The following is a 24,471-nucleotide window of genomic DNA, read 5'->3' as shown; positions in this document are numbered from 1 at the left end:
CCCCCTTTAAATTGATTTTTTCGGTGCACCAACTGGCGGTGGCGTAACCTCTTTGCGACTGCTTCGGTTGCTCTCTATATCAATTTCGCGCATGCAATAACTCTCGAACAGCGAGTCTTTCTGCTACACGCTGTTGCATCTAGAGTTCAATACGCTGAGCCTATACTTTATCACACCTAATCTTGCGCAATCGGAAATAGCTACTGCGCTTTTCTTCGATGCATCCGAGTTGCAGCACCAAGCGCCACTAGTGTGAGAGCGCGTTGTGCTGCATATTTAAGAGCCGTGTCTCTAAAAATACGCCCTCGTCCTCTCAACAGTAACATTGCTACATTAGGGTCAGATATGTTTCGACCGGCCATTGCGAATAACGTTTCTATCTGTTTCCTTGTCATTTCGTCGCCAATAAGAGCGAGGATAGCTTTATTCGTCGTTCTCGTTATTATTGAATAACATGGCGAAAGGACAATAGTTTTAATTCTGCGGTCCCGGACGTTATTTAGATCTCGGCGGATGTGAAGAAGCCTTGCTTCAGCTAAGTGCTGCGAAGCAAGACGCCTTGCAGGCAGAGACGAAATTATTTCGCGGAGCGACTGCCCATGCACTGGCCTTAGCAACAGGTTCCCTCCATTGGCGCAGACCAAGGTTGGGCATTGAGCTAGCTGGCGCTGCATAATCGATATTTTTTCTCAGTACATTAGACACGGACAAAAGAATGGACACACACGGCGATGCGTGTGTCCATTCTGTTGTTCTTTGTCTAATGCACTGAGAAAAAAAGAACATTGGTTATCGCACAGACGAGTTGCGGTGACGTGGCTTCACCTTTCGTGTGGCCATGGCTGTCGACCCTGGCGCCGTCAGTGCTAGTCGGAGGCTGGTCGTTGTACGTCGCGTAGGCCAGATTCTGCAGAAATGGGTAGCAGCGAGGGAATGGTTGCACATAAAGAACAACGCGATTATTGTTGCTATGTCTGCAGGCATTTTTTCTACACAGAGGGTGCTTCGGCGAATACTTTAAGTAGGCGTTAAAAGCAACACAGTAGAGATGTTTTTTTTTTTCTGCGGCACATTATATGCGCTAGTAGAATGGATTCAATGGGGAAATGTAATACAGAAATGAACTTTTACAGCCAAGCCGTCAGTACGACTGGAAGTCCCCGAAAACACTATGGGCCAGTTTCGACTGTCCCGAAAGAACTAAATTGTTTACCAAGTTTATTGTTCAAGTAAATAGGGGGCAAACGAAGCGTTATATACAGATAACTTTGGAAGAGGATGAGTAGTTCGGAGTTAAAATTTGTTAAGAGCAGTTTCTTCCTGTTTGGAAGCGTTATATCAAACGCTTAAAAAGTTTTCCCACTTTCCTGAGAGAACTAAAACCACTAGTAATTTTATAGTTGTATAGAATGTAGGCGCTGTCGCGCGTCGAAACTGGGAACTGCATAACTTAGCTGCACCTTTTTTTAGAAAGTTACTATACCAGCGTTTCAAAACTTTATAAGCGTATGGTACCAAGGGCGCAGGAAGTTTGCCCAGTGTGCTAAAAGAATTCAATCGGCCACAAAGTTCGCATTTTCAGGGAGCGTGGGACATCTTGTGCATGATGCTTGTTCAAAGTACCAAGGGTGTCAGTTAAACACTGCTTTTGCGAAACATTTGTTAAGCAAGCATTTGAAAGTGCCATACGGCTGCTATCATCTGTGTTTTCCAATTTCCCGAGAGAACGCTACTTCACACCAATTTTACAGTTTATGAACATAGGGCGCATGATAAGTGTAACGGGTAGAACAACTTTAACGTTTTTGGCTTCATTAGAAGCACTGCCATTACTGAACCCTCGTTTCCCCCCCTAATTCCACGTGTTATACAAGTTTGTATAGTTGACTTCTTTGCTGTTCTCAGTGTACTGACGAGACACTATGTTTATATATAGTGAAGAAAATGGTGCTCATAATGAGTGATGAGTGCGAAAAGTTCAAAGTGTTCAGGTTAATTGCAGCATTTGCAATAAATTACGCATTCAAACACTCCGGAACATTATGAGGGCGTTTTACGAGCGGCAGAAAATTGAACTCGTTGCCTTGTAATAACTACAAATGCAACCAAGATCGAACTTAGAAGAAGAGAGAGAGAGAGGAGGGGTGCGCGGTCATGTGGCTAATCAGTATGGGAAGTTAAATACGTGTTGAATAAATACAGCCTGAGTAAACAACTCCTTCGACAAGTGTTGGAGAGCGTTATACGACCATGTTATGATAGATGTTTCCAGTGTCCCGTAAGAGCCCTATGTTGCATCAAGCTTATATTTATTAGAAATGGTGGGAACCTTAATTATGTGTAATGTGTGACGAAACTTTAACCTTTCTGGTTTAATTAGAATAGCTGTAAACCATTACTGAACACTCGTGTTTTCCTTAGTTTCATGCGTTATACGAGGGTCGTATTACGTTTCTCTGTTAGCTTCAGTGAACTAAAATAGGCGTCTTAGTTATACAGCGTGTCCTTTTGTTTCCTCGAACGCTTAAACGAATAAACTAAATTCAACATCACAACGGATAAATTATCTACCCAGGCGGACATCATTTGCAAGAAAAAAAAAAACAAAGAAACCCGTTTGCTAAGTAAATCTACCACATCAAATAACTTCCTAGCTACCCACTTTACGGAACATGTTCATATTGAAAGTTCAAGAAAATTGTCATGAAAGTATAGTTCTGTATTTCTGAATTGGCATGTAAACCGAAATAACTTGCGTAAAATTATTCGTTGAATTTACGTCTTTACGTAGGGGGCACGGCGAAGGGTAGCGTAAAATGAGGCTGTCGTGCTTCTCTCTTCACACGTGCTGATCTTGAATGACGCATTACGCAGCTCCCGTATGAGTCGCTTGAGCGACAGGAGCGGGACGGACTGCCGTATCGCTGGATAAGGCGGAGCTTCATTTTACGCCGCCCAGTGCTACGTCACAGCGGGGCTGGATAGAGAGCCCAGCTTCGTGGTAGTGTACGCGTAGTGAGGGATACTAAAAAAAATTTAGGCCAGTTATTTCGGTTTACACGGTCATTTCGAAATGTAGAAGCATCGAATGGGACTCTTATGGGCCTTCCATTTTCCAGTATAAGGAAGTGCCATGAAGTTTCTAGCTAAGAAGTAAATAAAGTAATTATTTTAATGAATGAATGCATTTCTTTGGTTTTTCTTGCAAATGATGCACTAATAATTCGTCTGTAATGGCGTAATTCGAGAAAATATTGTTGGCTTTAAAAATAAGTATTCGAAGTAAAAAAGAACACACTGTATTTCATTAAATTTATGGCCAGTGCGTGGACGGAGTTCGCAATGTTTGGATTGATTACAGTCTTAGCAATAAACTATGCATGCAAGCAATCCGGAGCGATGTAAGTGTCTTTTACGAACGGCTCAGAATTTAACCTGCTGCCTTAGAAAAACTACAAGAGCCACCGCGATCAAAGATAGGGAAAGTGAGCGGGAACACTTCGGCAGATCTATGCGCGAGGTCGAATGCGTGTTGATGGAATACAGCCTAAATTGTTCAAATGCGTTATATACAGACAACATGGGTGAGTCATATGCGAGCAGTGTTTTAAAGTACGCAGTTTAATTTCAAGCAACTGAAATTTTGAATGCAACTGCTTGACAAAAAAAAAAGAAAGAACATCTTTCCTGGAGATTGGGCTGCAATACCGCAAGGTCGCATAAGTCTGCTATCGTTTTTCCATTGAATACTCTGTGTAACACGTTGGCATTTGCGGAGATGAGGCCAGTCGGTGCTGAGAGAATGTCCATTTGGTAGGCTTCTCTAGTCTGGATTAATTGATTGATTTTTTATACCTATGGAATTATGGAAACAGGTACATTATGCCGCTGGCGTCTCCCCAACGTTAAATTCTTAAATGATAAAGTATGAAGATATGGCAATGGGAAATATTGGATTGAGTTAAATATTTAGCATTTCGGCAAGCAAACGCGGAGCAGTCCCTCACAAAAATATGAAAAAAGAACTACAAGAGATATATTAAGTATCACATTCTTCATTGTTTGGCGTGTATATCGAAGAAGAAAGCACTTTTGTAAAGACTTTAGAACAACAACGAATCACCATAGTACATTTCATGCGTGTTTACGATTCTTTTTAGATAAGTTATTTTTTGTATTTGGTATCCTAAATTTGCTCAAAGGTGCAGTGAAACATGATTTTGTGGACGCACGCGGCTACACTCGTCCTGGTATAAAATTCTTTTGCTGAAAGGAAGCGCAGCGCGTGTTTGTTTTTTGTGTGTTCATGTCCTCGTCTTTCACGATCATCCACCCCAATTCAATCATCTGACCACTCTGACCAGCAAGCCCACATCGTCGTCATCGCCGACTATAGAAAATAATGTTAGGTGGATTTGGGGAGACGACCGATTGAGGCTGTTACGAGTTATTAGGTGATTAGGAGCGATTAAGACCCACTAAGAGAAGACTGCCTGTATGATACTGTAACCAGAAATTTGCCCCCGTCCTTGTTAGCAGCGGAAATTGAATGCGATTCAGTTGTGCTCGGACAAGGCTCTCCGAGGGGTTTGCTGGCCATGGACGCGGCGAAAGGGACTCGGTAGCTGGAACGTTTGATTCGATTTCGTCAACTCTGCTCACCAGCGCGGACTTGTTGGTCGCGTAGAGCGGCGCCAGGGTGTTGGCCAGCGCTCCGTCAGCCTCGGCCACCGAGTGGTCGGAGTGCGGCCACCGAGACGTGGACGCCGGCGTGCGCGCGTCCACGTAGAAGTACTCCTCGCCACCTCGCGCTGAGGTGGACGCCTTGTTGAAGGCCACCGCGGCGGCCCGGGACGCCTCTTTGGGCATTTTGTACATGAAGAACCTGTAGCCCAGCGGTGGAAGAGAGAGAGAGAGAAAAAACGAAGTACGGGCACAATTTAGGCACAGTTAATTGTCAAAGTACGCCATAGTACGCCTATAAGGTCGATAAGTGCATGTTCTTAATGTAGGTATAGGATCTCAGCGGAGAAAAGTATTAGCACACGTAACTGGCAGCCACAATTTAGGCACACTTAATTGTCAAAGTACGCCATAGTAGGCTTATAAGGTCGATAAGTGCATATTCTTAATGTAGGTGTGGGATCTCAGCGGAGAAAAGTATTAGCACAAGTGACTGGCAACCAGAGCGGCAAAATCTTTTTGGACGGCCAGCCCTGCTTTGGAAAATGGAATGTGAGTGGAATGTAGATGAGAGCTTGATAAATGCCGGCAAATGATCACCTCCATATGAAGTATCGAGGACTTGCCACTTAAAATTGCTAAAGACAGACGGTGAGCAGAAGGCCAAATCTAGACGGCTAAATTTGCTTGAGCTTGGTGAAAAGTGTGTTGGCGAACCCGGGTTTAAAAGACATATGCTGTTAGACAAAACAATATCTTCGATTACTTGCCCTCTTTGGTCTGCTCTATCGCTGCCCCAGAGGCTACAATGAACATTCAAATCTCCTACTAAAATAAAAGGCTACGGCAACTGGTGTATTAGTTGTTCCAGTTGTCTAGTAGTAAAATGAGTATGGGGTGGGATGTAAAGTGAACAGATGGTGATGGTTTTATGCGATAGAACGGTGACGGCGACAGCCTCGAAAGAAGTATTCACCTGAACATTTCGTGTAGGGGTGCCGCCCTGAACGACTATGGCGAGTCCTCCTGACAAACGGCTAGAGTGTTCGCGGTCCCTTCGCACAACGGTGAAACCTTTGAGAATGTTACTATTTTTGGGGCCAAGATTCGTTTCTTGAAGACACACTGCAACTGGCGAAAAAGTGTTCATAATTTCTTTGATGTCACCTATATTGTGTATAAGACCTCTGCGATTCCAGTGTACAATGAAAGCCATGTTTGTAAAATGAAAAATGTACTGGTGTTTGCGAACTTAAAAAACTGAAGGTGACATGCGATATGGGACAGTACACGTTTAATGGGCGGTAACCATTCAGGTTGCCTGTTCCTTTTTCTCTAGAGTTATAACGATCTTGTCCTACTTAGGGCGCTGAGAAGAGCGCTGTTCTTTTGGCGTCAATGACGCCGGGGTTTTGGTGTCGACCTCCATCGCCTTCTCTGAGGCGCTGGATGATCGAGAGCCAGGCGCCGAGACACGCGCCTCGGGCCTTGGCATTCTGTTTAGTCCTGGGACCTGCGGAACTTCTGTCTGCAGGGCCGTCTGGGATGATGGTGGAGCAGCACTAGCTGCTGCCACCGAGGGGGCGGATGGAGTTGCTACAGGACCACTGACTGTGACCCCTGTAGACTCCTGAGACCAATGTGAGTGCTGCCCCCTGCCGCGCCACATTGGCATAGCTTATTTGAGGTAAGAGTGAAAGCCTCTTCCTTGCTTCGAAAAATTAAGTCTTCTCTTTTTCTGTGAGAGCAACCACTTTCTCCTTCTTCCAACAGGGACATGATCGTGAATACGCTGGATGATGCTCTTTGCAGTTTACACAGCGTGGGGAAGCGTTACAGTTTTCAGATGGGTGATCGTTGGCATTGCATTTCGCGCATGCTTCTTTGCCTCTACATGACTGTGATGCATGGCCGAACCTCTGGCACTTTAAACACCGCCTTGGGTTCGGTATGTATGGCCTAACATTTATCTTTAGGTATCCTGCGTCGAAAGAGGTTGGGAGAATACTAGTACCAAATGTGAGGATCACATGTTTGGTGGGGAGTTGTTCATTGTTTCTTCGGATTGTAATTCTTTGCACTTTGATCACATTTTGTTCTTGGAACCCCTCGAGGAGTTCCTCGTCACTCAATTGAGATCATCTTCCTTAGAGGTAACGCCCCTGCAAGTGTTTAATGAGCGATGGCGAGACATTGTCACTTTGATTTCACCAATACTGGCGAGTTCGGACAGCTTTTGCACTTGTTTTCTTCTTCAATTCAATTAACAGGTCTCCGCTGCTCATTTTCGAGGCTTTGTAGTCTTTACAATTTTTTCTATGAGGCATTTCGACACCAATAAAAGGGACAGCTTACGCATACTTATTGTTCTATCACTATGCAAGACGTGGTAACGTGGAAAGTTGCCTATGTCGGTTCGGAGGGCAAATTGAAAAGGTGCATCGGTGCGGCCTCTTCTCAGAGGCCGATCTGGAAGTCGCGGAAAAGCTTCTGCCATAAGATGGTTTCAAAATTCGGCGGCGGTGGTAGCCACCCACCACCGAGTCCAAAAAGGGGACGCTACAGGTTCTGAGCAACCTGCACACGCCAGTTATGCACCGTCACTATAACCTAATGTATATGACCAAGACTGGATATACTACACACGGTCAACCCTGGCCGCCAGGAAATTCGGAAGTAAGAAGAAGTGAAAAGAATACAGGAAAGATGAAAAGGCTAAAGAGAAAGATGAAGATTGAAGAGGAGGATAGGAAAAGGCGACTGCCGATTCCCTCCAGGTGCGTCATTCTGGAGGGGCCGTCTATGTGAAGCAGAGGCCGAAGAGGTGTGTTGCCTCCGCCGGGAGGCCATGAAGGTCCAAACACCCAGCATTGGCTCGAACTCCAGGATCTCCCTTTCCCCGGACACGGCTAAGCCGCGCACGGCTACACGCGGGAGGGTCCAACCCTCGTGTGCTCGGGTACGTGGTATCACAAAACACCAAACGCCTGCTGACGCAGACGCCCCTGCGGGGCCCAGCCTCTACAGTCAACGAAAAGTTAATTAATAAATTGCTGTTAATTGTGCGGCTAACAGCGATAATTATCATCTCAATTTGTGTCCCCTGGCCACATAACTTATTTGCGGAGGTGGTGTTCGCGTGCCCCTTAGTGCCTAAATTTAAGAAAACCATAAAGCTTAATTTTGAACACCCGGTAGAATTCTTCAGCTGCTTTTACTACATTATCGAAATTGCTGAGGACATTGGCCTGCTTTCAGTGCATACATCTTGTCTTGTCCTATGCCAAGTCTGATTTGATTAGTGTAAGCTGATAATTGTGTGTTATTGGTTTTTCATCGGTGACATGGCTAATGACTACATGTTTGTAGTCTTCATCTTTAGTTTTGCGGAGGTCCGTGTGCCCAGGAGATAAATATCTGGCATAACGTAAATATTCAAATCTCTAAATAGCCATGATTACATAAGCGAGGCACGTCATTTGGGAAATGAGCCACTTTCATACGCATCAGAAACAGAGTGCGACATAATATAAAGCCTGCTCTGAGCCTTGACGTTTAATGTCCGTAATGTGAAGTGGTGGAGTATAGGAATTATCGCGAATTATAAGCCATAGTTGGAAGGGCGTTGCTAGCATCACGTTGCTTATTGGAAATGCTTGGCATATTTCCTCTCTCTTCTATTTGAATATATTGAATGCGGGGAAACCGCTTTATATTTCCCCTCTCATAATTACATCGCCATGCCTGTCACGTTTGGAGTGGTTTATGCAAAATGCCGTGGCAAAATGATCTGCTTTTACTTCGCGCAGCTTGCTCGTCGCACACGCACGGGCAAAAAAAAAAGAAAGAAAGTCCATTTTCCCCGATGGCGAAGCGTTGAAAGCGAGAGGAAAGTTTAATGGTTTCACTGAAAGCGTCTCAGAACGCTGGCGTGACGAGGAGGGTGTCAGCGGCATTGCGGGCGTCGCATCTCAGTGGTGCACGCGATGAAATCGAAGAAGGGCTGTCGGCTTTCGCCAGCGCTCAAAGAAAGGATTACACAAGTTTGAGCTCACCGCAGTGCGCACGGATACTCGGCAGCAATGCTGATTTGTAAGCGCGCAACGCTCATGCCGGAGCCATTGCAGTCAGAACGCTGCCCTGGCTCCGGCCTAGCCGATTGAGCGCAGCCTGATGGTGCGCCCGCGTGACTTCATCGCTTTTGATGCGTTGCCATTAGGACTGCCAAAGTGGAAGAGAGGGAATGAATGTGTGGGAAATTCGGAGATGACGTGGCATATATATATATATATATATATATATATATATATATATATATATATATATATATATATATATATATATATATATATATATATATATATATATATATATATATATATATGGAGCTGGGCAGGTCATGTAATGCGCCGGTTAGATAGCCGTTGGACGGCAGAAGACAAGGTGGAGCGATAAAATTAGGAAATTCGCGGGCTCGAGTTGGAATCGGTTGGCGCAGGACAGAGTTAATTGTAGATCGCAGGGAGAGGCCTTCGTCCTGCAGTGGACACAAAATAGGCTGATGATGAGTGATATATATATATATATATATATATATATATATATATATATATATATATATATATATATATATATCGACATTTCTCTCGCATTTACCGCTAAATTACCACTGAAATTATTTAGGCAAAAGTACTTCGCGTCTCTGCTGGCCTTCCAGTCCTTTACGCGTGGGCCATGAATGCGTCGTCGACAGGACAGCACGAAAACGCCGACGCCAACGGCGATATTGCAGATTTGCCTCGAATATCCCCATAATAACTGCCGTAATAAACGCGCACGAGCCCTTGCATGTCTACAAAAAGATGGACCCGGCAGATTCCGTTAATATTCACGCAATATGTGTGATTTCGTTTGTGGTAAAAAAAAAAAAAAACGCGTTGAGAGCATGGACGTGTCCCCCCAGGTGTCTTTCACGTCAGTGTCAGTCTTTCGGTCTTTTTCTGAGGGTAGGCAAGTAATTATTAGAGCTTTGCCACTGTGATTGCGCATCAATAACGGTTTATTAAAGAAGAAAATTAACGAAGAACAGACGGATTGTAGCGTACGGTATGAGACGCAGAACTCATTTTGCCGTGGTTTGCCCTGGTTTTCCCTGGCATGCCGTTAGCAACAACACTACGTGTTTGAATGTGGCACTTCAGAGCGTTCAACCCTCTCTTCTCTCTTGCTGATTTTTACTGTGCGCATCAGTTTCGTGGTTTTCTAGGACACGGTCAAAGTTAACACTGAAGATGTCTCTGCTTTCGCCAGCAGATTTCCAGTACGCGCCTGGCGTTCAGCCAAGGCAGCGAGGAAGCTTACTATAGGCATATACTTCCTTGATTCAAAGTAACAACATAGTACAGACCAGCGGGTATGTTTTCACTTAATTATCTATGCCATAACGAGGTCGATAATGAGCAGATTAAGACGGAACGCTTTTGTCGCATGGCTTAATTCTGCTTAGTGATCTTGACTACTTGTACCTGGAAATGGACCGTCAGGTTTTCAGAGGACGAGGGCCGCTTGTTTACTGCAAGTTGAGCATAGACGCGAATTCCACTGCTCTTTATTGTTCAGCTGTTCGCGGTGTTCGACTTTAAAGCCAAGCTGTCTTTGCCTACTCCTGCGGGGTTTTATGTCAGTACGTACGTGAGTAATGTTTTTCGCCGAACTTGGAGCCACGGCGTATGTACCACTGTATATGGGACCATGCGTGGCAGGTCCCTAAGAATGGACATGTGCCATTGTGACGCAAGGGGAGTGAAAGGATTAAACGTTATTCAGATATGTATCGTAGTGCTCTGTGCCCCGTACACCCCTTATGAACGTTTTTTCACCCGACAGGCGTCTTACATCGCCTTCGTTCTCGTAACGCAGGCTGCTAACAGCCACAGGCAACGAGGCCACGCGCGTGTCATCCGCTACTGCTGCTGCCTCGCCAACACAAGCAAGCGTCGCCTCATACACATTCCATGATTGCGTTGGATATGCGTGGTCTTAGTACTGGTTGTGAAATTTCATCTCCAAAGGTCACCTGTCGCTGAAAAATATCGCCGAACTCGCGGGACACATTCCTCAAGCCTGACGGGTGATTGCACCCTTTGGGAAATAATTAGGAGAGCAAACTTTGCGAGTAAATTTCTTTTTTCGAACGATGTGTGGTTCTCGTGCTAATTCCCGCTCTTAAATTTTCTTTTACTCCTCGGTCAGCATAAGATTATGCTCAACACGACAAACGGGCGCTTTCCTAAAGCAAAAGTGACATTTGAGTCAAGTTGGTTCGCTTCAACTTTGGTAAACAGCGCCACACAGACAGTGACAAGAGCTAAAGGAGTGACGGGGCCGACGCTTGGATTGGGGTGCGTGTAGCTGCCGACCCCCGTTTTGAGTAGGCTGTCGTCATTCACCGGCGCAGTAATCGAACTGTGAAGGAAATAGTCGAAGCTCACTATATATGGAAAGAAAAATAAATCTGCAAAAGGCTATCCTTCGGTGTCATTATCATGCAATGAAATAAATTTTCTAGACCACGCTTTGAAGGGTCCGGCCTGATTTTTGCGCGTGCTATCTTGGCGTAAAGGTTGTACGAGCAAGCGGCCGAAAATGTTTTCACGTTTGTGTCGCGTCCACAAAGTTTGTATGACTTGCCTGTGCTTAAATGTTTGTTGTCATTTCAATGAAGTTCTGAGTTGCGAGTTCAGCTCCTGTACCGTCACTGCCTTTTCTCTTGTTCATGTCTGTATTGGGCTGTTTACCCAATATGTAGATAAAGTCTTGTTTGTACTCATTCACTTGCGGCACGCGGTTCTGCATTCCGTGCGTCGGTTGCCAAAATAAGACGGGATAGCTTCCAAAATGTGGCATTATTACATTGTAGCCATCCCTAGAAGTATCTACATATAGTGCGCTCTGTTCGTCGTATTTTCCTGTGAATTGTTGCTTCACAATTCGCACTTCTAGCACAAATAACCAGACACCCGTTCAGACGGAGCACGTTCGTCAAAGACACCGACAACCTTGCAACTGTATTGACATAGTTCCTAGCTTGTATCAGATGTTGAGAATGACCTTGCTACTAATTCCTGCACGGATGGAGAGCTCTTTAACAAGATAGGAGTGCGGCTTGCTTTGTATGGAATTTCTGCGTATTTCTTTATCTATGTTCCTAAAGCGTACCTAATGTTCAATAATTTTGAGGTTAATCGTGTTGGTGTTTTGATGTTTTCATGTTATCGTCTACATAGATTATGTATTTTCACGTAGTTCTTTATTGAAATATATTCCTGAGGTAGCACACTGCATTGAAATGCTTTCTATAGTTGTCTTGTTGCAGGGAAGTAGGACTCAGGTGACGGCGGTGGTGTTGCACCAGGCGGGGTTAGCCTGGCATACATAGCCGGCAATTGTTCCACCTGAGCCTACCACGAGTTGAGATCAGGGATGTGTCACAAGGTGTCGATGAGACCCGTGTCTCGCAGGAAAGCAATCGCCAATCGTTGCACTCTCTTCCCGATTGCCGCGGGCTCTCCGTGGAAGACGACGTCTTCAAAGGTGCTGTGCGTAAGACCACTCTTTCGCAGGCTGTCGGCCATCGGTTTCATTTCTGTGTCGGACTGCGAGCATAATCAAATGAAATGTTCGATGTCGCCGGTATCGCCACAGAAAGTACAGAGTGGGGAAGCGCAACGTGCAGCCCCAAATAACCAAGCCGGGGTGGGGTGTACGCGGAGTCACTCCAGATGCGGTACGACAGTGTCGTTTCCTCGCGAGTAAGTCCATCGATCACACAGGCTTAGTGAAGAGTATCGTGGATCGCCCTAAAGTGATTGCGGATTGCATCCCTAGAGTTCTGAAAAAATGTTTGGCACCCTCACTTTTGGGATGCATGTGAGCGCTAGGTGTCCATGAGCGTCAGATTTCTTTTTGTTCCTTTCGTAGTGCAACTAGTGTTTAGTTTTTTGGGCGTCGCCATCGACAGCATGCTACTGTGGCGATGCGCGGTTGATAGTGTTGTAGTTGTATCAGTGCAAAGAGTCAACGCACTTCATCGCATGGCGTGGCCGCTGTAGTTACCAACAGAACACAAATCGCTGCGGACGGAGCTGGGGATCACGCGGACGCCGACTGCGATGTCAAGGACTTCCCGGCAACCTACAGAGAGGTGCTTGGCCATTATAGGAAAGAACGAAGAAAATATCCACAAACCCACGGGCGCCTAGACAGGTCCCAGGCGGTCGACCTGAGACTGTTGCAGACAGGCACTTTCACCAACCCCTACCACCTGCACCGCATGTGGCCCGCACCTGTCGCCTGTCGCACCTGTCGCCCGGCTGCCCGTTGTGCGAGCACGAACGGGCCGATATGGCCCATGTGCTTTGGGAATGGCAACGCCATGAGGAAGAAGGACAAGGAGGAAGGAAGGAAGAAGACATCACGACCCTCTGAAGCGAGGCGCCTCAGTGAGAGATGGCAAGCCGCCCTTCTGAGCGAGGCACCCGAAGACCAGGAGTGGGCCGTCCAGCGGGCCAGGGCCGTCGCCGAGGATCTCGAAAGATTTTCCTCGGGCGATGGACCCCTGGCAGCCTAGCCCCGGGCACCAACATCAATAACCGTTGGACAAATAAAGTTTATTCCTATTCTATCCTCATCGCATGGCAGGTGCTGTAAGCAGGGCTTAGTCAGGTGTCCATATACGCTGTTTGCCTGACCTATTTTGTTTGAGATGTACCGTGAATTAGAATTCAAAAATTCAAGGGGTACTAGCTATCCCTTCGTGGATGAATGCGAAAGGATTGCGACCACCGCGTGATGCCTACGCTTTTTCAGTCGTCTTAATTTAACTTCGCCTTAGTTAACACCAGAGGTCGTGGGTTCGACTCCCACCAAAGGTCGAGGATTTGAGTTGAACCAAAGTCGTGGATTCAAGTGTCTTAACGCTCTTAATTAACTGTTCCTTAGTTAACTTCACATTAATTAACAATGCCATTTTTTGTTCGACTTTTACCAGTGGTCGTGGATTAGAGTGCCCGTAATGAACTATATCTTAATTAAACCTGCCTTAATTCGCCTTAATTGATGCCATCAACTGCCTCGATTGGCTCACTTGACTTTTTGGACCATCGTGGCGAGGCCATCGCCGACAACGCCAGCTTTCCCGCCTCATGAGTCATATAATTATTTCGCATTAATAAGTAAACAACAAACAAACGACCCGAACCATTTTTCTCCCGACCGCGTGAGTACAGTACTTACGCTGAAATTAAACTTCTTTGGCCGATTGGGGCACGGACCTGTCCCACTTCATGTAAACTTAACACCATGAAATGTAAATCGTAATATGTACAAGCTCTTTACTCAAATTCTTAACAACGGTATGATCAAAACATCACTTAAGAAAAAGAAAGGTGTTCATGTGCTGCTGAAAATTGCAAACGTTCAACTCACTGTTAGTGCTTTATTTTAGGCACAGTCGTGTCGTTTATTCGCCTCTTCCTTTTCTTCATGCCGCAAGGACTACGTTCTCTTTGTGCCAAACTCCTGTCGACTGTCGCGGAAGCAGAAAGAAAAAAACCCACAGACAATGCTTCTGAAGTATACGTTCACTGAAAAGAATGCAGGGCGTGCGTCTATACAGACCTACGTTCTTGTTCCGGCGATAGATTTCACCCGTTATTCTGTCTACGCCTGCAGGTAATAGATTATTCAATCTTATCTCAACATCCTTATCGCTCAACATAGGGTGGAATATGAAGTCGGACAGCCGTGAGGCGTTGCCTTAGGAACAGCTGCGTGCGGTAATGTTTTTGTAGCACCATTCCGCTCCGACAGACGATGCCAGCACCAAAAATGCCAAAGGAAAAATAAAATGAAAGAACACTGAACGTGCTGTTGCGTTTCGCCTGCGACACGTGGTTTTGCCGGCGCGACTGCGGCGGGGCGGCAGACATTTTGGCCCGATCGTCGTCGCCGCAACACTCATCGGCAGGTGTTTCCAGGCGCGACTGCGGCGATGCGACCGCAAAGGATCACCCTCTCATTCCAGTCATTGTGCCCGAAACAGGCGATGCCAAAGCAGGGATCATCCTCTCATTCCAGTCATTGTGCCCGAAACAGGCGATGCCAAAGCAGGGATCATCCTCTCATTCCAGTCATTGTGCCCGAAACAGGCGATGCCAAAGCAGGGATCATCCTCTCATTCCAGTCATTGTGCCCGAAACAGGCGATGCCAAAGCAGGGATCATCCTCTCATTACAGTCATTGTGCCCGACCGGCAGCGCTACAACAGGGTGCTACGAGATCGTGCTCGACATGGTGCTACGGCAGCGCTACAACAGGGTGCTACGAGATCGTGCTCGACAGGGTGCTACGAGATCGTGCTCGACATGGTGCTACGGCATCGCTACGACAGTGTGCGTCACCATTAGCCCATTGTACATTCACGTGCTCGTCTTTTGAGGGGTTCCTTCTTGCCCTCAACTGCGAGAGTATAAAAACAGCTGCCCCCGGACGCCAAAAGGAGGGCTCCGATTTCTTCTGTTGAGTGAAGTGCTCTCCCGTCTCTCTACTTCGGTCAACCTGACCGCCAACTCTTTGCGATGTTAAAATAAACAAGTTGTTTCGTTGTTACCAGTCGACTCATGCTTTGCCGGGACCTTCGGATGCTTCCAGTTGTACCCCAGGCCGCCAGGCCAACGCTACCCTTGGGGCTTGCGACCCAGGTACAACCACGGGCGTCAGCGCCGAGTTCCCAACAGATCGTACCAGCGGTGCGATCCAAACATCTGGTTGGCAGCGGTGAGATTGCCTCCGACTTCAAACAACTGTCTGCCAGCGGTGAGATCGCGACAACGGAGGCCAGCAGCGAAGAGATGCAGTTGACTGTATGCTGAGCAGCTCATCGACGATCCGGGAGCAGTGCAACGAGCCCTGTGTGATGACTGGTTGCCTGCAGCGGAACGACTGCGCTGGACTCTTGGCTGCGAGGTTTGGTGAGTGCGGGACTTTCTTCTTCTGAGCTTTGCCAGGCTTTTTGTTAGTGTCAGAAACAGAGCTGGTAATTGTGGTTGTCGTTGCTGCCGGGTTAGTTTGCGGCAAGACAATAGTAAGCAGTAGAGAAAGCAGCATTCAGAGCAGCCATGGATTTGAAGTCGTTGCGCAAACCGAAATTGTTGGAGCTTGCAAGAGAGTTGGGTCTGGATGTCTCAGACAAACTCAGAAAACCTGAACTGCTAAGGACTATTCTTGAGTTAGAGGCTGAGGATGACGAGCTGTCGGAATGCCTTGAGACTATTGAGGAGAGGTCAAAAAGACAGGAGCGCGAACTTAAAGAGCAAAAAGAGAAACAGGAGCGCGAACTTAAAGAGCAAAAAGAGAAACAGGAGCGCGAACTTAAAGAGCAAAAAGAGAAACAGGAGCGCGAACTTAAAGAACAGAAAGAGCGAGAGCAACAAGAGCGTGACCGTCAACACGCTTTGGAAATGAAGCGTCTTGAGGTAGAGATGGAACGCGCTCGTAATGGAAGTCAGGCACACGGTGCAGGAGAACGCGTATTGTTCAAAATGACTGACCTGATGCGGCCGTTTAAGCTTGGAGAGGACATTGGTTTGTTCCTGGTTAACTTTGAGCGAACGTGCGAGAAGCAGGGGTTCTCTCGGGAAACGTGGCCACAGCGCTTGCTCACTTTGTTACCCGGCGAGGCGGCCGACGTAGTCGCTCGCTTGGATAGAGAGGAGGCAGAGGATTTCGACACAGTGAAATCGAGTCTTCTAAAAAAGTACCGGCTGTCTGCGGAGGCGTTCCGTCGGAAGTTTCGGGAAAATGAGAAAGGCAGAAGTGAGTCATATACAGAGTTTGCGTATAGGCTTATGTCGAACATGCAGGAGTGGCTCAAAGAAGAGAAAGCGTTTGGTGACCACGATAAAGTTCTGCAGTGTTTCGGGCTAGAACAGTTTTATAGTCGGTTACCGGAGAACGTGCGGTACTGGGTCTTGGATAGGCCAGACGTTTGTACGGTGGCTAGAGCCGCTGAGCTAGCCGAGGAGTTTGTGACGCGTCGAGCTCGCGGAGCTAAGGACGGTCAAAAGGGTGAATTTGGCTCGAAGTTTGAGAGGCCGAAGTTCACACCCATGAGAGCAAAGGGGAACACGCGTTCTGAGTGATGCTAGACTACTGTAAGGAACTAGGCAGTGGTATAAAAAGGGGAAAGAGCCTGGCAGGGCTTAGTGAGGGTTGTGCCGTGCTTGCTGACTGAGCGGTTGAGTTTCAGCGTAGTTCTAACGCTTGCCGGGAACGAGAACAAAAATGTGAACTCTCCCGAAGTCACTTTGCAGTGTCCCGTGCGAACCTGAACAAGAGAACGAGGCCTTCTCTGTGCGCTGCGCTCAAGAAACGTCGAGGGACGCCCGACTTCGGTTATGAGCATCATCGAGCGACATCCCTCCGGACAGCGGATGCAGTCCCCTGTCCATCGGGATCTCCTTCCCCCGGCGGGGCGGTCTGTTGCGTTTCGCCTGCGACACGTGGTTTTGCCGGCGCGACTGCGGCGGGGCGGCAGACATTTTGGCCCGATCGTCGTCGCCGCAACACTCATCGGCAGGTGTTTCCAGGCGCGACTGCGGCGATGCGACCGCAAAGGATCACCCTCTCATTCCAGTCATTGTGCCCGAAACAGGCGATGCCAAAGCAGGGATCATCCTCTCATTCCAGTCATTGTGCCCGAAACAGGCGATGCCAAAGCAGGGATCATCCTCTCATTCCAGTCATTGTGCCCGAAACAGGCGATGCCAAAGCAGGGATCATCCTCTCATTCCAGTCATTGTGCCCGAAACAGGCGATGCCAAAGCAGGGATCATCCTCTCATTACAGTCATTGTGCCCGACCGGCAGCGCTACAACAGGGTGCTACGAGATCGTGCTCGACATGGTGCTACGGCAGCGCTACAACAGGGTGCTACGAGATCGTGCTCGACAGGGTGCTACGAGATCGTGCTCGACATGGTGCTACGGCATCGCTACGACAGTGTGCGCCACCATTAGCCCATTGTACATTCACGTGCTCGTCTTTTGAGGGGTTCCTTCTTGCCCTCAACTGCGAGAGTATAAAAACAGCTGCCCCCGGACGCCAAAAGGAGGGCTCCGATTTCTTCTGTTGAGTGAAGTGCTCTCCCGTCTCTCTACTTCGGTCAACCTGACCGCCAACTCTTTGCGATGTTAAAATAAACAAGTTGTTTCGTTGTTACCAGTCGACTCATGCTTTGCCGGGACCTTCGGATGCTTCCAGTTGTACCCCAGGCCGCCAGGCCAACGCTACCCTTGGGGCTTGCGACCCAGGTACAACCACGGGCGTCAGCGCCGAGTTCCCAACAGATCGTACCAGCGGTGCGATCCAAACAGTGCACATGCGCCTTGTATTGTGTACAAATATGTGCGCGGCAATGGTAGATAATGTTTGACGCGCTAATGACGACGGGAAGGGGGGATTATCTGCTCTGTTGGAAGCCAGAGCTCGAACAGAGCAGTTGATCGCCCCCTCCCGTCGCCTAGGCCCCATCCACGAAAAAAAAGGAGCTTGCAAGGACACGCCAATCGGCTGACAGACAGCGCTACCTAAAAAAAAAAAAGAACGCCGACTAAGCCCACTTCTCGAAACGCTGGCGCCCACTTTTACCTTGTTCTCGTTTTGCTCATAGTCTTGAATTTCCATCTTCCGCCTTCTTGTTTTCCCCGGATTCGTGTTTTCGGTCACATTATTTGAAAATGCCAGTGCGTCTGTAGCCTAACGCAATACAACAGCCAGGCCAGTTCACAGTGATGAATTCGAGAGAGAGAGAGAGAGAAAGCTTTTATTGTAAAGTTTGAGTGGAGTTTTTTTCCCAGCGGTGTGAGCTAGCGCGGCGTCTGCTTCGCCGCGACGCTATCAGCACATTCCGCCAACCGTATCTGGTCTTGCGGGTTGGAAGCTTTCGTCTTGACCTCCCACTCTTCGTGTGAAGGAGCTCGCCTAAAGAGTTCTCTCGGGAGAGGGTTCTTTTGGCATCCCCACAAGATGTGGTCTTGGTCCGCCAGGGGGCAGCTACAATGTTTGCAGTCTGGTGGATATTCACCACCGGTCATTGCAGCTAGCCTTTTTGGACTAAGTACAGATCTAGTCTGTACTCTCCTGAGGTTAGCGGCCTGTATTCTTGTCAGTGTCTCGTGCGGGGATGGATATATTCGCCTGGATTCGCGGTAATGAACGGTCATTTCGTTAAAGGTGTGGATACCTTCATGTCGGTCAATCCCGTCGGGCAAGCCCACCTCCCGGTTACTAGCTACTCGGGCGGCTATGTGGGCAGCCTCATTGCCAGGGTTGCCCACATGAGCGGGTACCCACACCAACTTCAATTGATTAATGTTTTTGTTGATGATTCTGAATGCTCGAGGGGAAATGAAACCTGAGGTGTAGTCACGAATCGCTGTTTTCGAGTGGGATATAATAATCTTGGTTCCCGGAATGAAGGTGCCCATGGCGATGGCGGCCACTTCGGCCTCCAGAATGGAAGATGTGTTTCCCGTCGCATGGTGTGTCCGTTGCCAGTAATGACGGCTATGGTGTGTCGACCATCACTGGTGCGAGTAGCATCCACGTATATGGCGGGTTCGTTTTTGTAGCATAGCCAGAGTGCCGCCGCCCTAGCTTTGTGTCTACCGCTGTGTTCAGTGTTCATGTTTTTCGGAAGCGGGGGCATAATAATCTTGGTACGGATAGTGTTAGGTATCCGCTGTCGTTGCGGGATGTCTAAGGCTGGGCGATACCCTTAGGTGTCGAGGATCCGCTGTCCCGCGTGTGCGCCGGATAATCTAACTGTTTGAGCCCGTTTGTGGGCCTCTATGATTTCCTCAACGTTATTATGCACCCCCTAGACTCAAGAGTGCCTCCGTATTAGTCCATTTTGGAATTCGAGATTTCTTTGTCTCCTCAATTGGGCCACGCGGAGATGAGCGGTGTATTGAGCCACAGATATGGTAATCGAATAGCCACTTCAGGATTGCGTTCTGCGTGGAATAAAAACAAAATAGAAGACAACTATACAAAACGACACGTTATTTGTTCGACTCCTAGCACCCAAGGCAAAATCATCAGGCTACGCTGAGGTTAACTAAGGTACACCTACTGCGTAATGACTTGTGAGGCTGTAGAAACACTACGAAGAATATACAGCTGCTGTTACCGGCGGATTGCTGTGTATAGTTGTCGGGGCAAACCGTTTTCATTCACTGCACACGCATCGCTTGTGTACGTTTACCTCACGTTGAGTATGTTTTTCATGATTTCCTGTTGTCTACGTTTCTATACTCGTCTCCGAGTGCTCCGGGAGAGCCGTTAGCTATCAGGAAGTTTGTTCGGCACAGATAACGCCGTTGGCACTACTGCAAGCGTCACGAGATAGAACAGTCGATAAGAAGGCGTCACGCGGGTCAAAGGGAGGAAGCTGAACCGCCACCCATAGTCACTTGGCGTATATATATATATATATATATATATATATATATATATATATATATATATATATATATATATATATATATATATATATATATATATAATAGGTGCGCAAGGCAGCGAGGTTGACCGGATGACGGATCTATGGCACTACGGCACTCGGGTCGAATTACGATAATTGTATGCGAAAAGGTATGTAGGAATTCCACTGGACTTGTCTAAGTATGCGTAAGCATACTCCCAAATTTCAGTTTCACCACACCCAAATTTCAGTGGGCCCACTCCCAAATTTAACTTGACCCACCCCCAGATTTCATGTTACCGCACCTCCAAATTTAAGTTAACCCACGTCCAAATTTCAAGTTGACCCACTCCGATATTTAAGTTCGCCCACCAGCAATGTTCGAGTTAGCCCACCCCAAGTTTTCATTTGCCCACCCCACATTTAAAGTAGGCCCACCCCTAAACTTAATTAGTAATTAATTCAGGGGTATTACGTGCCAAAACCATGATTTAATTATGAGGCGCGCCACTGTGGGGGACTCCGCATTAATTTTGATCACCAAGGGATCTTTAACATGCTCCCAATGCATCGGGTACGGGCGCTTTTACATTTCGCCCATATCGAAATGCGGCCGTCGCTGCCGGGATTCGATCGCCCGATCTCGTGGTTAGCGTCGCAACACCATAACTACCCAAATTTAAGTTGCCCGACTTCGAAATTACAAGTAGGCCCAGCCCCAAATTTCAGCTAGCCCGCCTCCAAATTCCAAGTTGCCCGAACAAATAATGTCAAGTTGACCGACCCCAAATTTCAAGTTGGCCCAGGCCCAAATTTATATTGGCCCACTTCCTAATTTAATTTCGCCCACCCCCAAATTTTAATTGGCCCGCCCCACATTTAAAATTGGCGCACCCCAAAATTTCAGCTGGCTCATCTTCAAATTTCAAGCTTACCCAGCCCAGAATTTCAAGTTGACCCACCCCCGAGTTTCAATTGGCCCAAGTCAGCGCAGTGTAGGCCGTCTCTCGCACTCCTTGTCCTTCGCGCTGTACGTCATTTTTTATTCTACTATAAGCTTTTCCATGCATATTCTAAGGAGCCCTGTGCATCTCTATGGATATTGTTCTTTATCGCTTATAATGCTATCAGTCATATACATTTACACCATTATAACTATTAAATGTTTTAACTTTGCAAATTACCTATGTTTGTGCACATACCAGGCATTACAATTTCCGCGGGACGGAGCTGGGGTACTCGCCAATGAATGCTCACGCATTAACGCAATGCTTTAATGCATTACGTTAATTTCAAGGGATACACTCTACAATGCTTCACGTGAAGAAATAAGCCTTGTCTGTCTGTTGCTTTGGGATGTTACATCAATTCATCGAAGGGTTTCCAGTAGCTCGATTTTTAAGTACATATTTGTTCCTTTTCTTCTTTTTTTCCGGTTGTGATTGTGTGTGAGTGTTTTCAGGTGCACCTTTCTTTATTTGCGCAATTGCTGCGCCTAAAAGTATGAAAACGGGAGATTGTCCAGGAGGCCTGCTTCTTCGGACTTCTCCATGTGATCCCCAGTTGCTTTACCGTGCCGTGGTGTGCGAGTGGGGATGGATAATTTTTAACGGATGGGATGCGTGTTTAATGACCGATGCAAGGTATCCCGAATGTTGACAATGTACAGCTCTGGTGTTAAATCAGGCGATTGTGTAACCTAGCTTCTGCTGCAAACACGATATACTGTGACCTCGATGCTCGTGCCAACTATGCTGCATGTCATAAGAGTCCTGGCAAGAAAAAAATTCGTATGACCATTTTATCGACTTCAGAAACAAAGCTTGACCAGATGTCTTAATTACAGCAAGCACATAATTATTGCCGGGGAGTGAGTGTATGCGAGCATGAACTATGAACGAGTCCGGTAACATCCTTTTCCGTTTTCTTTTCTTTCTTTTTCTGTATCTGTTTAATTTTCTTGTATTAGTTGCATCAGGTGAATGCACATTGAATTGCACTTTTGGACCTGACTGGCCAGCCTATCACCACAACTGACAGAGCTCCGAGGTTGGAGTATACCCCAGCGTGGAACGTAGATGGAAGAAAACACAAGGGATTTCTGAGGAGCCTGTTCCACCTCTTCGATTTGTCGATCAATTCACCTTCACTTTGCCATGCACTAGCCTCCTGGGTAGTTCAGCATATGTAGAGCTATCATTTCAGAAATGTAGTGGCTCCAGGTTTTACCTCCGAATGAGGAGAAATTTTCCATCAACTGCGAAGCACTCTGTTGCTGAATCCAGATGGGTTTAAGTACATGCTGCGCTAAGATACTTATAGTAGTGAGGTGTGAAGTAGCTGGTACATTGTTAAAATACTTATAATGGCACCTGTGTTGTACCTTCATGTCCTTGTTATTTTCGCGCCATTGCCTTTATTACACTATGTGATGTATGTCATTCCTTCCGAGCACATTTATGTTTGTTTATTTGAAGTCGTAGAAAGAAAGAACGTCAGCGCGGCCGCAGACGTCTACTGAACATGTGGACTCCACGTAGCAATCCAGAAATTTTGTTGACAAGCGGTTGGCGAACAAGAAAAACGTCGAAGGGGAGCCAAGAGAAATTTGACAGGACTTGCCTTCATTGAGGCAAATCGGCCTGTCCCAATGTTAGCTGCGAGCTTATGCTTCTATTATTCGGCCAGTGCGGATAAAGTCAGCATCGTCCTGCAACCATTTTGTGTTCCTTAGATTAACACGAGCTCAACTGTTGTAGAGGTAGTCCTCCCCATGACTTTAAAGGAAAATCATGCTGATTACACAATCAGCTCACCGTTTGTAACGGTAAACACTCATCCTTTGGTGGGTTACCTGGGTACACATCGTGCGACTCGATGGCATTTTTTTTTCTTGTAGCGACTTCTCTTGGTTGTGTTTACTTTTGTCCATCTTCAGTCGCCTAACCGCACTATGCGCTGCTGCGGGCTTTCTTTATGTGGATAAGTACATTTTTTAGATGTGTACATCGGATATAAAGACACGTTTTATGGGACTGCAGTTGATAGTCGTCAGACAGACGATGTCTAGTGGCTTCGTTGGAGCTGTATGTACCGTCACTCTAGCTTGAAACTGCGCGACATTTTTGGCCCGAGCAATACCGCTAATTGCGCGTTGCATGCCAACGAAAGCGATTCTAAATTTCTTTTAGAACTACGGATCTTCATGAGACTTTCTGAGTAGAATGAGTGCGTGTGGATGTACGTGCAGTTTGTGTGCTTGTATTTAAATTTGCGTACCATAACTTTCCCTAAACAGCTGGAGTACCACGCCGAGCCGTTAGCTAGGCGAATATCTCCAGCACTGAATCAAGATGGCATCTCTGGGTGTCGCAAGTGAGCTGGATATGCAATATTCAAAGGAAAGACGCAACTGGTATTCAAAATGGGGCAACAAGTCAAGACGCAGCTTAGAAACGCTGACACAAAGCCGCCTGTAGCGCAGTGGGGTGCTGCGCTGCTAATATAACATTTGGGGGCAATTTAAAGTCGCACAGCAAGCTTGCTCTCCCGTATACGCGCGAACAATGAAAGACGCTGCTCGGAGAGGGTAATGCGCTCACCAATCAACGTCCTCGTTTCGCTCATCCTTGCAGGACGCGGCGTCCACGGCGGTTTTCGAGAGGAACACCAGCAGCAGGGCGGCGAGCAGCGGCACCGAATTCCGCGCGCCAACCACGAAGGAGGCAGTGCCTCTGGGCCGGCCCGTGGCGTTCATCGCGGAGCTGCCCGCACAGGGATGGGTGCGCGCGAATGCGTTCGCCTCGCCTTCGCAAAGGAGCCCGTTTATCGTGCGGCGACTTCGTGCGGTCGACTCGCGATAGAAAATCGAGTGCCCCCGCGCCGAAACCGTGCCCGACACCCAGCGTCAGATAACGGTGAGATAAGCGCTCTACGAGGAAAGGGGGTTTCCCTAGTTACCATCCGAAGGGTCCACGGTACGCGGAGACGTTGGAGATGACGTGTCGTCACCGAATGTTTACGGGAATGGCCCTTCCGGTGAAGTAAGCGTCTCTATTGCTAGCCCTTAAGATACGCGCACCCAAGTGCGGTCAAAGACCCACGGAAGCGTGACGCGTTCACCCTTCTCGCTGACATCCTAGATTAAGGAAATACGATGCACGAACCGTTACACGCCTCGCACAAATCGCGGAGGCCAAGGTCTCGGGAGCGTCTCGAGCGAAACAAATTCCGGGCCTACACTC

General features: G+C 47.4%; 1 protein-coding gene across 2 annotated transcripts in view; it reads right to left on the bottom strand.

Annotated features, from left to right (window-relative positions):
- Positions 1-24,119, bottom strand: part of LOC142587458 (deoxyribonuclease-2-alpha-like) — a 47,498-nt gene extending 23,379 nt beyond the window's left edge. The window contains exons 1-3 of one of the 2 annotated variants that reach the window (XM_075698495.1): positions 23,830-24,119; positions 4,663-4,885; positions 826-907 (exon numbers count right to left, since the gene is read on the bottom strand). In XM_075698495.1, coding sequence (XP_075554610.1) covers positions 826-907; positions 4,663-4,885; positions 23,830-23,984 — 460 coding nt within the window. In that variant the 5' untranslated portion in view covers positions 23,985-24,119. The remainder of the gene's footprint in view (positions 1-825; positions 908-4,662; positions 4,886-23,829) is intronic. The other variant, XM_075698494.1, reaches the window with a different exon arrangement.
- Between the last annotated feature and the right edge of the window lie 352 nt (positions 24,120-24,471).

The sequence above is a fragment of the Dermacentor variabilis genome, chromosome 7 (genome assembly GCF_050947875.1).
Source record: "Dermacentor variabilis isolate Ectoservices chromosome 7, ASM5094787v1, whole genome shotgun sequence".
Classification (NCBI taxonomy): Eukaryota; Metazoa; Arthropoda; class Arachnida; order Ixodida; family Ixodidae; genus Dermacentor; species Dermacentor variabilis.
The sequence above is the reverse complement of the archived record's forward strand: the minus strand, read 5'-3'. Positions and strand labels throughout refer to the sequence as shown.